At 42.9% G+C, this 15,157-nt stretch overlaps 1 protein-coding gene across 2 annotated transcripts in view; it reads left to right on the top strand.

Moving 5' to 3' along the window:
• Positions 1–15,157, top strand: part of LOC122799715 (fibroblast growth factor receptor 1) — a 749,414-nt gene that overhangs the window by 183,295 nt on the left and 550,962 nt on the right. For both annotated transcript variants that reach the window (XM_044068959.1, XM_044068968.1), the window contains exon 3: positions 1,172–1,362. In XM_044068959.1, the coding sequence (XP_043924894.1) occupies positions 1,172–1,362 (191 nt within the window). The remainder of the gene's footprint in view (positions 1–1,171; positions 1,363–15,157) is intronic.

Below are 15,157 nucleotides of genomic sequence, written 5' to 3' on the forward strand. Positions count from 1 at the left end.
TGTATACGTGTCTGTGTGTGTATACATGTATGTCTGTGTGTGTATATATATTGTGGGAGTATTAATTATTGTTTTTTGTTTAATTATTTTACTTGGTATGTTTGGAGGGCTTTGTAACATTTATATATTATGTAAACAGCGTGTTATAGTGATTTTTGTAAACACATTGATTAGTTATGTATACAGCTAAGTAACCTGTATATGTAACAATGTTGAATATTTATAGGTTATGGTGACTTTAAATCTAGCCACGTAACAGATGCTTACGTATTTAAATCCGGGTCCTCGTTGCATTATGATACACACTGAGGACGCTGTGAGCGAAACCGGCCACCAGTCTGTGTTTTAGTTGGGCGGTTAGCCTAATAAACTTCTTTACACCAACGCTTGGATTTACAATTCTTTGGCGTGCTGGATATTATGTGAGCTTTTTTTATTTATATATATATATATATATATATATATATATATATATATACGTGTATGTATATATAGATGTATATATGTATGTACATGTGCGTGTGCGCGTGTACATGTGCATGCCTGTACATGTGCGCGCGTGTGCTTGTGAAAAAATTCACTGTTTAGAGTAAAAGTGGCAAGTCACACTAAGGCACAGTACAGTTGAGGTCAGTGCTTGTGCCTACATTTTGTGGGACTGGAAATTTTTATGATTTAAACAAAAAATTTTCCAGAAACTAGAAGCAGCATGCAGTAACCACAAAAACGACAAAAAGATGGAAGTTAGTAAACACCATCTGATCTTTAACTTATCAGTTTGCATTAGGGTTCTTCCTTAAAAACTTAAGTCTTTGTATGCATATATAGGCTAAAAAGGTTGTAGTGCATTTGTTTTGCAGTGTTAATGGCTTGTTATGGAGAAAGATGTTTCGTTATACCTTCTATACTTTTTATGTATAGTAGAGCACAAGTACAATGCATTTCTGCACCAGCTGGGTTTGCTATTATGTTTCCTCTTTAAGTTGTTTTTTGTTAAGGACTTAGATATTGGAGGTTGTGATTTGTCTTGTCAATTTGCTCTGCAGACTTGGTAATGCTGCCCTATGGCCTTAATTTTGCCTGTGAATCGCTTATATTGAAGAATTGATTATGTCTCATCTGTACAGAAGTATCCCTGCATCTCTTATTACTCTACATCTGTATTTTTCAGAGAGGTCTCCCCATCGTCCTATTTTGCAAGCAGGGCTTCCTGCCAACCAGACGGCAGTTGTGGGCAGCAATGTGCAGTTCGTATGCAAGGTTTACAGTGACCCACAACCTCATATCCAATGGCTCAAGGACACAGAAGTGAACGGAAGTAGATATGATGCTGATGGGCAGCCTTTTGTGAAAGTTGTCAAGGTATGTCTTCTTTTTTTGCCAGTTTCCAGCATTTTTTTTGATCATTTAAAAACATATTGTACAGAGCAGGAGAGGATGAGCACATCTACCTTGTAGGCTGCTGTTACAGGGGAAGTATCCTGAGATTTTTGCAAATTTGTGAAAGGCAGTAGACTACAGCCAGAATACAAAACTGTCTTTGTTAACAAATGGAAGAAATGTAGTTTTATCTTAATAGGTAACATAAGATGATATGCAGGGATTTCCTGTATCGTAATGTAAAGGATATGCAGGAAATTCACATGCCATGTTGTTGCATTTGTTGTAGAGCAGTAAAGTGCTCTCCCTTGTGATGCTACACAAATATACAGTTTATGATGCTGGAAAGGCTTTTGTTTTATTGTATACATGCAGCAAAACTGTTCGTTTTATTTCCAGGAGTTTCAACTTATTCTTATCCGTTCAGGTAGTTTGATTTGATAGCTTTCTTGTGGGTTTTTTTTCCCTGTGGCATTTTTCCTTTGAGCTCTCTGTGAGAAACACATCTGCAGAACAGATGGTGTTAGCTGAGCAGCTTTTATTAATGTTGGGCCCTGAAAATTTAAGTTTTTGTAGGCTGAAAGATTTTAGTGCATTTCTTTTGCAGTGTTAGTGGTTTGCTATGAAGAAAGTTATTTTGTAATTCTTCTACAGGGTGTTTGAATCCTGTAAGCACCTTTATTAAAAAAAAAAAAAAAAAAAAACAATGGCTAATCCAGCACAGGTGTCTACATTTTCCACCAATGGAGCTTTTGGGTGTGCATTCAAGAACCATGTAACAAATTACAGGAAAAGGTGAGTGCTATACAGATTTGGTAAAATAACTTTTACTTCAGCCGTTGTGAAAGGTTAAGGGGAAAAGGAGAGGCACAAAGGCTTATAAGCTTAGAATTAGGAAGTTTGGAACTGTAAGGAACTTTTTTTTTTTTGTTAGCACTGATGATTGTGGTGCAGTGGTTAACATTGTCACCTCACAGCAAGAGGTTCTCCGGTTCGATTCTCAGCTGGGGTGCCTTTGTGTGGAGTTTGCATGTTCCCCCTGTGTTATCGTGGGTTTCCTCCGGGTACTCTGGTTTCCTCCCACATTCCAAAGACATGCATCTGGAGCATTTCTCCCCCGGCCTCCGCTGAAAACAGGCCCTGTGGAACCTAGTCGGACTTTCCCAGTCAACAAATGATAAATAAATAATAAATAAATAAATAAATAAAATTGTAAGATTGGCTTTTACAGGTCACATTTACTCGAGTCAATAAAAAGCTTAGCAGAAACCTCTGTTGGTTCCATGTACTGAAAATCTTTAGAAGTCAGACTTGAGGTATTGGAGTTCCATACTAAACCCCGTCTTGGGGGATGTTTGACGGTTGTGTTTTCATGTCATCATAGGAAGTTACTAGGCTATTGGCCCTGAGGCCTAGCCAAGAATTTAGCTCATGTTCCAACAAGTCAGCACCTGATGCCCTTGTCCAGCAGGGACACAGGTCGAATCCCAGGGCTGTATTTTCTGTTCCCTATCCAGTTATCCAGGTTACACTTAAAAAGGGTTAATAAAGTGCTCTGCTTGACATGGAATTTATTCCACAGAAGGGGGGGTCTCTGGGACACAAATCTGTCCCTCCAACAAGTCCTATTGATGTCACAGACCAATTTGAGATCGCTTGTGGGGGTTACTCAAGTGGAGCTTGACTTGCGGATATACAGCAGTCCCATGAAGGCGGGGTCTGAGATTGCTTTGTATGCCAGACAGAGGTTGCCTCTGAGTCTGTGAGACTGAGTAGAGGGACAGGGCTTTTAGCCTATCGTGCAAGGTAGATGTTTGATGCTCTGGATTCTCCTGGTGAGGAACCTGTGTTTTCTCTAGCTGCTGCATGTGCGTTTTTAGGTACATGCCAAAAGGGGCATTGTACTCTATAATAATGGGTCTTCTACATGAAGATTATAGGGATTTTATGACCTCATCCCTGGATGAGATGCCCTTACTTATGAGGTGGGTGATGTAGAAAGATTTCCGTCCAACGGATGCAATATGATGCTCAAAAGTCAGTTTGCTGTCAACCTGGATGCCCAAGACCTTCATGACTGATTGTGTGCTTAGGACCTTGTTATTAATGTGTTAATTTGTGGGACATCGCTCTCCCCAAAGGGGATGATTATGCATTTTTTGCATTCAATTTGAGGCCATATTTCTGGCACCAGTCATTTTTTGGGTGAGACCCTCTTGGAGGCTGACCGCATCACTAGGGGGAATTGATGACTGCACCCAGCTTGCAGTCATCTGCAAATCTATCAGCCATAGCCCTCTGGTTTGGCTTGCACCTTAGAAAAGTATATTCCAGACAACAGAAGCCCCAAGATCGATCCCAGGGATACATTGCCTGTTACGGGTCTACTGCTTGAGGTGGCTTCCCTTATTTTGGCTAGGTGGGTTCTATCAGTGAGCTAGTTTGCTACGCATGTGGTAACATATGGATTGATGCCTAGTTGAGAGAGTTTATCTATTATACCTGAGTGGGGAATAGTATCGAAGGCTTTGGCCAGGTCAAGGTAGGCGATGTGCAATTTCTTCCTATTGTCCATGGCTTTGATGATAGTCTTAAAGAAGTCGACGATATTTAACAGGCATGACCTCCCTTTGATGAAAGCAAACTGTGGTGGATTGGGTGTTTGGAGGTTGCCAATGTCCTTCTTGATGAGGTCCGTGATGATCCACTCCATGGCCTTGCAGATCAGGCTAGTTAGGCTGATAAGTCTAAAATTTCCTGAATTGGTGGATGCTCCACCTTTGTGCAGAGAGAGATGACACCTCCACTTGGCTAGGATGAAACTTGGTTGAATAGGGTGCCTGATGATGCTGCAGGTTCTTGCCTGAGTTCATGTAAGATGCAGCTTGGGACATTATCGGGTCCCATGGAGGCTTTATTTTTTGCCTTTGAGAGGGTAGTGATGACTTGTTCCATATAGATAAGGGGAGGGGCGCTGGTCCTGGGAATGTCCTGATTTACTGATTGGGGGGACAGAAGGGTGAATTTTTCGCTGAACCTGTCTGCCAGCAGTTTGGCTATATCTACGGCGTTTCTGTATGTGGTATCCTTGACCACCAGCTCTGAACAGATCTGAGTGATTTCTCTGATATTGTGGACATAATGTGAAGAAAGCCTTATGATAGTCTTTAGTAGATGTGGCCAGTTTGCGCACGAAGTTTGCTTTGGAGGATTTCACTAGTACTCTTATTTGCTTGTTCAGGCTAAGGAGAGATTGCTTCCATTTAGGTACCTGCTCCTCCTTGGTTCTGGACAGCAATTTTTTCCTTTTATTATAGAGTTTTATTGCAGATGTCCACCAGACAGGTGTACTCTTTCTTGAGGAAGATGATTTTGTCCTGTCTGGTTATTACTGATTCCATGCAGCTAAATAAATGCTCGTACAGTTCTCTGGTGTAAGTTTAGACATATGTGCCAGTTCCTATGGAGGAGGAGGGGGGCTGTGAAGCTGCTTATACCTTCCCTCAGGAGGTTGTAATCAGCTCTGGAGAAGTTTTTTTTGTTTGACCCTAGCTGGGGGGGGGTGTTGACTTTGAAAGTGACCGCTTTGTGGTCCGATCTTACCAGGGAGGATAACACTGTAGGGATGCTGCAGTGGTTACTCATGTTGGTTAATACCAAGTCCAAGATATCACCTCTTGTGGGTGTTTCGACCAGCTGGTCCAAGGCATTTGCAATGAAAAAAATCAGGGAATCTCTGAGCATTTGTATTTTGGCATGAGTAGTTCCAATCTTTGGTTGCATAGTTAGTCGCCCAGGATCAGGGTAAAGGGTTAAATCTTGATCGATTTGAAGAGGTCCAGATAGGTGGAGTGGGCATCTTGAATCAAAGTTGGGGGCCTATAGCTATCTGTGATTTGAAGAGGGGTCCTGTCAATGGTTAACCGCACCTGGAGTGTCTTCTGTGCATCATACTGTTTGAAAGCCTGGAAGTGTGTATGTCTTTAATATATATTGCAACTCCACCTCCTCTTGTTTTGCTGCCCACATTTTGGGGTCTGAATGCATGATAGGATGAGTAACCTGGTATGGCAGGGGTGCTCAAACACAGCTTTGAACCAGGTTTCTTTAACTGCACAAATGTCGGCATCTTCCAGGGTTAAGAATGCTTGCAGTGAGTGCAGTTTCAAGTTTAAACTCCTAGCATTTAACAGCATGACCTTTAATTTGCATTTTGATGAAATTTTTATGTTGGTAGTTTTGACCTCATGGCATTGCCTAAAAAAGGCACTGTGGGGGAGGCCTTTGCCTGAAGCCCAAGGGAGACAGATGCAGGCCATCTCTGGCAAAGCAAAGTGGTCTGTTGATCATGCCTTCCCAGGAGGCTGTCAGGTACTGTATCCCATTGGATTGACACCAGAAACTAAGCCAGTTGTTAGTCCTTTTCTGTTTGTATTGAGACGACATTCTGGGTGGCAGTAAAATGCTGCTTAAGGCTAGGAACATACCTGCCTCGGGCACACATTCAGTGAGGTTGGTCATGTCTCTCTCCATATAGTCCAGGGAGGTACGCCCTCAAGTCATTCATGCCAACATGGGGTATGACAAAGCCATAACAGTACCTTGTTGAGAAACTTGAGTGCATGGGTGATATGGTGGATTCTGGCACCTGACAAACTAACCGTGACTTTGTGTGTCTCACAATGGAGTCTTCTAGGACTAATATGTTGGGTTTATGTTTAGGCCTTAGTGGCTGTGAGAGAATGTTGTCTGGACTATGTATGGTGTGTGGTGTGGTGAGCAGTGGAGTTTGCTTGTGTTTTTGCTTCTGAGGTCTCTCTTGTTTGGGTATGTTTTTGTTGAGGACCTCCACATATGTGGGTATGTGTTTTGTAGGTGTGGGTGGTGGTTGAGATGTGGCGTTTATGTTGACAACCTTCTCAGTGCAAGGTATACTGGCTTGTGAGGGAGAGAGTATAGATTCTAGGCTCTTAATGTAATTGCATCTCTCACAAATTGTGTTCCTAGGTGGTAGTAGTAGAGAGTTGTCTGTGTACATGAGACAGTTTCTTCACTGTCTCAGGATGCCCATGTCGACCAGACTGGCAGGAGAAGCTGTAAGAAATTGTCCATCCATATTTGTCATAATCTGAGGGAGAGAGGCCAGAGAAAGAGCTAAGAGATGGAAACTCTAAGAAGAGTACTACTAGGTGATCACATAAGTGCTAAGGGAAAATTTGTAGCTGGAGTACCTCTCAATGGGTAAAAAACTGTCAGTCCTGCTAGTTTCTGCTTTCTTTACCAGCCTGTGCCAGACAGGGTGCAGGCAGCCCTGCTGCTCTCACTAGCAGAGGAGATAGGCCCCTAAAAACACAAGATGGCTGACAAAAATACAGCAGGCAAAAACAAAACAGCTCTGGATGAAGCAAACCTTGTATCTAGACTATGCTACTCACTTTAAGGGTAAGAACACAGTAAAACTCATAAAGAGCAGACAAAAACAGAATTCACAGTATGAAAAAAAATACAGTTAAAACAGTAATGAAATGCAGTAAAATGCAGTTAAACAGTGATGAATTGCCGTAAATATCAATGAAATGCAGTTATCAGTAAATTGCTGTAAAACAGTGCAAATGTGATAAATTAGCTCACAATCACAACAGGAAAAACAAGCTCAAAGCAGCAATTCAGTAGAATACCATCATCAATTTAATCAGGCTACCGTCAAGCAGTATCAAATGCAGCAGACTAAATGCACTTGAACACACAAGCCCAAAGTAGGAAGCGAGTAGAAAGAAGATACTTCAAGGTTAAGAAGCTAAAGGGTTGGGTCTTCACAACTGATAACACTGTACTCTGTAGAATGAGCTGATGCAATGGGACTGGGAGAAGTGTACAATATCGGATATATAGTAGAGGCGGGCAACTCGAGCCACCAAGCTTAAGACCACAACAACAGCTGGGCGGGTAGGTGGCTGTACAAGATCAGAACAGAGGTAAGGATTCAATTCACAAAGCCTAAAAACAGTTGCACAGTTTAAACAGGCAGCAAATTAGTCAGACGTGCAGAAAACAATTGAAAAGAAGCCTAACTCACTGAAGCTTTGAGCAAACGAGCACAAACTGGTTTAAACACTAGCTATTTAAGGCAGAGAAACAGGAATCAGCCACTGTTCAAATTATCCAATCAAAAACCCATTAAAACAGAGCCCTGTAGCAGTAAATCTAGCCAGATCTGACCAAACAAACTCCCTTCCACAAAGCAAAAGCCAGGCATCACTAGACAATTTTAACTACTACAAGCTCCAGAGGTCACAAACTGTACTAAATTCAGCTATATGCTAGTCTTTTTCTAAATGCAGCAACAAGTAAAATGAACAGAACAAGTAGAAAAAACAAGGAGACAAAGATCAGAACAAATGTAAGGATTCATTTCACTAAGCCTAAAAACAGTTGCACAGATTAAATAGATATGCCGCAAACATTGTTTGTGTTTCCCTGTTGCAGTCATCACACAGGTTCATAGGGTTCGTACTAAGCTAACTGCCCTTGCGAGCCATTTTAAGCTTAGCCAAATATCCCTTGTGAAACTCAAACACTGCACCTTGTGTTTGTAAGGCAAACACCTTAACCATTAGGCCACCCTCCCAACCCCACTTGGGTTATCTGCCTGCAGGTAGCCCTCAGTCAGCCCAAATACCATAGTTTTGGGATTTCTGAGTCGGATGCTGTCGCCTCTTCTATGACGTCAGGTCATCAGGGGTATAAAACATGCAGCCTACCCATTTCATCAGTCTTTCTTGCTGAGAAGGAGCCTGAAGCAGTTCACAAGTGCCAGTCGGCTGCAACCTGAAATTTTCGTTTTTCGAGTTTCAACCTGAAGTCTTCTAAAGCTAAGTACCCTGTTGAGGATCCTTTTTTCTTGCTCTAACCGATGTCAGAAAAAGTTAACAGTAGTCTTGCCTGTGGAAAGCAAATACCTCGCAGAGATTTTCATTTTTACTGTGTCACCTGTTTAGGCCCAGACCACCAAGTCCCTCGCTGTTGGTTTTGTGCCTTGTTTAGAGCCTGAACCACTCATAGTCGGACTATCTTTGTCGCTAAATCCTTACACTCTCGTTCTCCATATTCTGAAATGGCTTCGATAAGCCATCCGACTACTGATCTGAAAAAACATAGACTGCATAGGTCCAAAACTGCCAACGACGCTTCTGTTAAGCTAGTCGCCAGTCTGGTGAAGCGCCTTTGCAGCCCCTGATACCCACTTCTACAGATTCGCAGGCCTCCGCTGTGACCCATTCAGAGTCTGGTGTGCTGTGAGATGCTTCAACTATGGAACCTGCGGTTGTCTCTACCTTGGATGGGTCTGGAGCCGCTGTGCAGGCACCGGCTTCTGAGGGTGTATTCCAACCTACCAATGTTTGCATTAAACTGACAACTTCATTTCTAGCTAAAACTACTGAGTTTCTCAGGGCCAGAGTACGCACTACGCCTAGACAACCGAAGACCAAAGCTCAAGCTCCCTTGCCACAAAAACAAATGCTTAGAATGGCTGAATATCTTTTTACCCTAATTAGGGGAAGCCAGCTTTCCCCTGCTAAAAGCAAAGAATTGAGTTTCATTCTGATTCTACAGACCAGGAGTCCGAAGACTCTGACCTTTCTTATAAACAGGACATACCCTTATCAACCTATGAGGATTCAGATGCAGAGGAATCTATTCCCTCTGCCTCCCCTCCAGAGGATTTTTCTTTTGGTGAAAGCTTGCATACTTTGAGAGCATTTCCGCTGGGAATGCCAGGACTACCCTCAGTCCAAAAAGAGACTCAGAGAATTTTTTTTAGAGTTGCCTCAGCACAGGCCTCTAGCTATACCCCCTGTCCTGGATATTGTAGATTGTCTTTATGGAATCCAGTCTTACTCCAGACACTTTACCACCGGCCCCTAGAAAACTTGACTGGTACTGCAGAGTACCTGATTCTCTCAAATTTCTCTCTAGGTCCCTAGGAAAATGGTCTCTGGATCCGCATTAGGATCCTTATAGGCATTAAGGCTAATATAGCCAAAAACCCTACCTTTTAGGCAGGGATTCCAGAGCTTTAGACAGATGGGGCAGGAAGGTATATACCTCTCCAACTCTTGCCATCAGGACATTGAATTGCCAGTTTCACATGTTGAAGTACCAGCAATGTATTATGGAACTAATTAAACAAAAAAAATGGTGTTCCTTCCAGATGGTGCAGAAAATAAAGATTTACAAGAGTTAATGCATTCTGCAAACCAAATTAGAAGCATACTTGCAGTGTGGCTTTGATGCCCTAGAAGCATCTTGCAGGGCTGCAGTCACTGGGTCTGTACTGAGGGCATGCTTGGCTGAAGGAACAAATCTTGCCAGATCATGTCAAATCAAAATTACTAGTTGCTCCTTTAAATCAGGACCGTTTGGCACCAAAGCAGAAGTTGTTCTTAAAAAGATGGAAGAAAAAGCTAAATCTATGCAAACTGTCAATGAATTCTTACAGGTGCAGCCACCTATATTCATTAGCATTGGCCTTCTAAAAACTGGTCCTTTCCAGCCCCTTCCAGGCCTTCATTCGAAAACCAGGGGAAACAGACCACTAAGACTACAGTCTCAGGGTATGCAAAGATCTAAACAATGGAATGCTCCCACCTCAAAAACAGGGAGTGGTAAGCCACCTCTTTATGGAAAAAGTTCACAATGACTTTTCTGTTAGCTTTCCCAGTCCTGCCCTGCCCAATTGCTTGCACCCCTAGGAGGAAAACTTTCCCTTCATGCAAAAAACTAGATGTCCATTACTCAGGACCAGTAGGTTCTAAACATTGTATTCCAGAGGTACAGATTCTACTTCCATTCACTGCCAACCCCAAGCGGGTTCCCAGACCTTCCTCCAAACCAGTGGACAGAGGCTCAAAAGCGAGCACTTTCCCTGCTCAATATCGGGGCTATTCAACCTGTTCCAGTAGAACAAAGGGGACAGGGTTTCTACTCCAGACTGTTGCTGGTGCCCAGAAGAGTGCTTTTGGTGCCCAATCCTCGATCTGTCAATTCTCAACACCTTTCTGATGGTCCCAAAATTCAAAATGCTTACCTTGCAACAGCATCTCCTTATGCTAGCCAAGGATGCCTGGTTAGTCACCCTAGACTTAAAAGAAGCTGATCTGCATATCCCCATAAGGGAGTCTTGCAGGAAATATCTACGCTTCAGGGCAGGCTCTATGCACTATCAATTCTCTGCACTTCCCTTTGGCTTATCTACTGCGCCCAGAGTATTCACAAAGTGCCTGGCTCCAGCCATTGCATACTGCAGACAGAGAAATATCCAAATTTTCCCATACTTGGATGATTGCTTGATTCGGGTGGGCGGTCAGATTGCTACTTCAGCACCTGGCATTTGTAAAAGGACTCCTAACTTCATTGGTGTACACCATCAACGAAAAGAAATCAACAACTGGTGCCCTGTCAAAAAATTTGTATTCCTGGGAGCAAGCTTGAACACAACTTCCCAGATGGCATTTCTCTCTCCAGAAAAACAGGTCTGTTTGACCAACTACTTCAAACAAATGGCCACCAAAGCCCAGCTATCTGCAAGGAAGATACTGCAAGCCCAAGGGTTCGTAGCCTCATGCATTCTGCTAATTCCATATGCAAAACTGCATATGAGGAAACTTCAATAGTACTTAAGTCTTTGGTGCCAACATTCTGAGGACCTGGAAACAGTCATTCCTATCATACCTTGTCTAAGGGCAGAGTTCCTTTGGTGGGCAGAAGCATGCAACCACAACCAGGGACTGCCTTTCACTCAACCCCTCGCCGCCCAAACCCTGACAACAGACTCATCAGACTATACATGGGGGGCGCACATGGCAGGCAAATGCATTCAGGGCAAGTGGAGCCCAGGACAAATTCTCCTGCATATCAATCAAAAAGAGATGCTAGCTGTACGGAATGCTCTGACAGCCTTCAAATACCTAATCATTCTAGGATAGCTGAGTTATGTGGTACATAAACAAGCAGGGGGGAACCCATTCTTACCCACTCTGCAGGTTAGCCATGGCCCTGTGGAACACAACCATGAGCAACCAAGTGCATCTATGAGCTCAATTCCTGCCAGGCAAACAGAATTCACTGGCAGACTACTTAAGCAGAAATCTCCTGGACCCACACGAGTGGAAATTGGAGCCCAACACCTTCAACCTTCTAATCCGGAGGTGGACCTCTTTGCCTCCCCCAAGAAACACCAGTTGAGCAAATTCTGCACCAGGAGCCCTCACCGCTGGGCCTGGAAAGTGGATACCCTATCCTTCAAATGGGAAAACCTCTCATTTTATGCTTTTCCCCCCTCTGCCCCTCCTCTCAAAAGTGCTACTGAAGATCAAACAGGACAGGCCAAGGGCAATTCTTATTGCCTCAGCATGCCAGCACTGGTAACACTCCTACTCAGTCTGACAACAGTGCCACCCTGGCACCTTCATCAGACACCTTCCCTGCTGTCTCAGCAGGAGGGACAGATTTTGCATCCACAGTTGCAAACTGTAAACCTTGCAGCCTGGCTTATCCCCTGAGTACACCACCAGCAACCCTCAGCAAACAGGTGCTGGACGTCTTTCGTGAGGCCAGAATGCCTAGTACTAGAAAATCCTATGCTGAAAAGTGGAAAAGATTTTGTTCTTGGAGTTAGTCTCAAGGAAAGGAGACAGCAGTGGCCTTCTTACCTCAAATCCTTCATTACCTAGCAGAGCTACTCCACAGAGGCCTATCCTTCTCCATGAAATTCCATGCCTCTGCCATCTCAGCTCATTATAATACTGAGCCACCTCTATTTTCTCACCCTCTCATCAAACCGTTCCTGAGAGGGGCTAACAACTTAATGCCCCCAAGGAGAGTTCACACTGCCTGGGACCTTAACTTTGTATCAGAATAACTCACGCTTCCCCCTTTTGAACCTGCTGCTTCAGCAGAGTTAAAATTCCTCTCTTGGAAAGCTGCCTTGCTTCTAGCCATAACTTCAGCAAGAAGTGTGTCCGAGTTGCAGGCACTAATGGCTGTGGAACCCTTAATTATTTTCCATGCTGACAGGGTTTCCCTCAGGACTAACCTGTCATTTATGGCTAAGGTGGTGCCCAGTGTGGCTCTAAACCAATCCATCCATTTGCCAACCTTCTTCCTTAATCCTCAGAATAAAGGGGAAATGAACCTGTACTCCTTGGATGTGCAGATTCTACCTTGACAGGACTAAACCTTTCAGAAAGTCTGACCAGCTGCTAGTCAGCTTTGCTACAGGGGCAGAAGGCAAGGCCATTTCAAAACAAATCATCTCCAAATGGATAGCACACTGCATCCATTTTTGCAAAAAGCACCATGGAAAACCTACCCCACAGGGGATTAGAACACATTCCACTAGGGCTGCTTCCACCTCTACAGCATTTCTCAGGGGAGTCCCTACCCAGGGATATTCTGGAAGCTGGAGCATGGAGTTCTGTACCCACCTTCACCAAGCATCACCACTTACCTATTTTTTCTAAATCCAGAGCTGGATTTGCTACAGCAGTCTTACAAGGCCTGCTAGCCAGCCCTAACACTTCTGGACTGCCTCTACCCTTCCTCAGCTTTGGGAATCAACCCAAGTGTGATGACTACAACAGTGAAACACGAAGAATGTAGTACAGTTGTGTACACTTAGCATAAATGTAGATGTTCAAGTGTATTCACTGTTGCAGTCTCCCTCCCTCCAGCCCCCTGGTTTTCTCTATCCTTTCTACCTATCCTCTTTATGGCCGTTTTTAATGGCAGTGGTATTTACTTTTTACTGGTGGTATTCCACACCATATAATAGCTTCCTATTTGGGGGGCTCCTGACATTTGGGGCAAAAAAAAAAAAAACTGATGTGGTGTCGGCTGCATGTTTTATACCCCTGATGACCTGACGTTATGGAAGAGGCGACAGCATCCGAAGCAGAAATCCCAAGACTCTGGTGTTTAGGCCGACTGAGGGCTACCTGCCGGCAGATAACCCAAGCCTACCTGCAGGCAGATAACCCAAGTGTGATGACTGCAACAGTGAATACACTCTTAACATCTACATTTATGGTAAGTGTGCACAACTGTACTTTTTAGTTAATCAGAAGTGCAGAAAACAATTGAAAATAAGCACTTATCTTTAGTAGTCTCACAGCAAGTTTTGGAGAACAGCAGAGCAAAGACAGAAGGCCTAACCACGGATCAAGCTGGAGCCTGGCAGATGTCATTCCTTTCCTGATGTAACTACTTCCCTGCCATTGCCTGCCCTCGTTGTTGGGCATCCAAGTCTGCAGAGTGAAGAGCATCTTAGACAGGGGGGACCATATTTTATGAGAACAGGAGTGGGAGATGTGGCAAGCTTAACACTTTGCTGAAGTGATTCAAGCCACTATGTATTCACTGGGGAAGATTGTCATTGAGCCTCATCTGTAATTGATGCTGAGAAACTTTCATAGCAAGAGGTGGTACAACTTGCCTTTTTTAATGTTTTTATTAACTCATTCACTCCAGAGCAACTCAGAAAAAGCTACTTGCTTAATTCCACCATAGGAACAACAGTGCAGCCTGAGCTTATTTTAAGAAAATCCATTTGTAATACCATACAGAAAAAAAAAAATGTTCATAACTCTAACTATAAAAACTAGACTAAAAATGTAAATGTGACAGTTGTTCATCGTACACTGATCTTTCCAACAGTGTAAATGTTAGTGCGTATCAAAGTCATTATTAAATATTTGGCAAGGAATGTTGGTAGTGTGCATATTTTTTACCTTTTTGGAAAAGCAAAGCACAGTATCTTGGTCAGTGTACCATGTTGACCCATACAATTTGTATTTAATTTGTTTGTATGAATGTCAGCTTTAAAATGATACTTTAACCATTACTGTGTGATGCTCCTTATACGGAGATACTCACAGAAACATGATTAATATAATATATCTTAATTGATAAAGCATAATATCTCATCACCAGTAACAGAGTCTTACATAGTGTAGAAGTTGTGCATCTCTGTGTCAGCTTCAAAATGATGCATCATTTGTGTCATCACCATGCTCCCTTGCAAAGATATGGGCATAATAATGAGAAGTATTGAAAATGTATAGTTTTAATAATCCTACAAGACTAAATAAACAAACTGTGATACAAGTGCACTGACACAGTTCTTTTGCCATGTAAGGAGTAACACTGTCTTCAAAATGAGGTATTGGTTGGCAAACTGACGTGCTCCCTTGCAAAGTTTTTAACCAAAATATGAAAAAAAAATCATAATTTCCATAACCTAAGTCCGAAACAAACTGATATCTGTACATGTGTACAACATAAAGGCACAGTTCTTTTACCATGTTGGAACTATGAATACTGTCTTCAAAATGAGGTATTACTTAGCACATTCAAATGCTCCCTAGCAAAGTTATTTACCAAAATCTGAGAAAAAGTCCTAAATGGATATCTGTACATGTGTACAGCATTCAGAACCAGTTGTTTTACCATGTAGACATATATCATTGTAAATATACACATTCTTGGTATAGCCAACATACTGCTGAATGGGTACATGTAAAGAGAAAAAGAAAAGTAAGGACCGCAACTCCACTACTGAACCCAGGACAGGCATGGGACTTCAGTGGCATGCAAGGCCATCTGACCTGTCCGATACCTGTGCTGCCTACCCATTCAGACAACGGATACCACTACAGTCTCACGACCTCCTTCATTGTCAGCAGTCTGCCTTACCTATGCCTTTTCTCTTTACATATGT

This window comes from Protopterus annectens, chromosome 1.part0, assembly GCF_019279795.1.
Source record: "Protopterus annectens isolate FY-2018-M chromosome 1.part0, PAN1.0, whole genome shotgun sequence".
In the NCBI taxonomy this organism is placed as follows: domain Eukaryota; kingdom Metazoa; phylum Chordata; order Ceratodontiformes; family Protopteridae; genus Protopterus; species Protopterus annectens.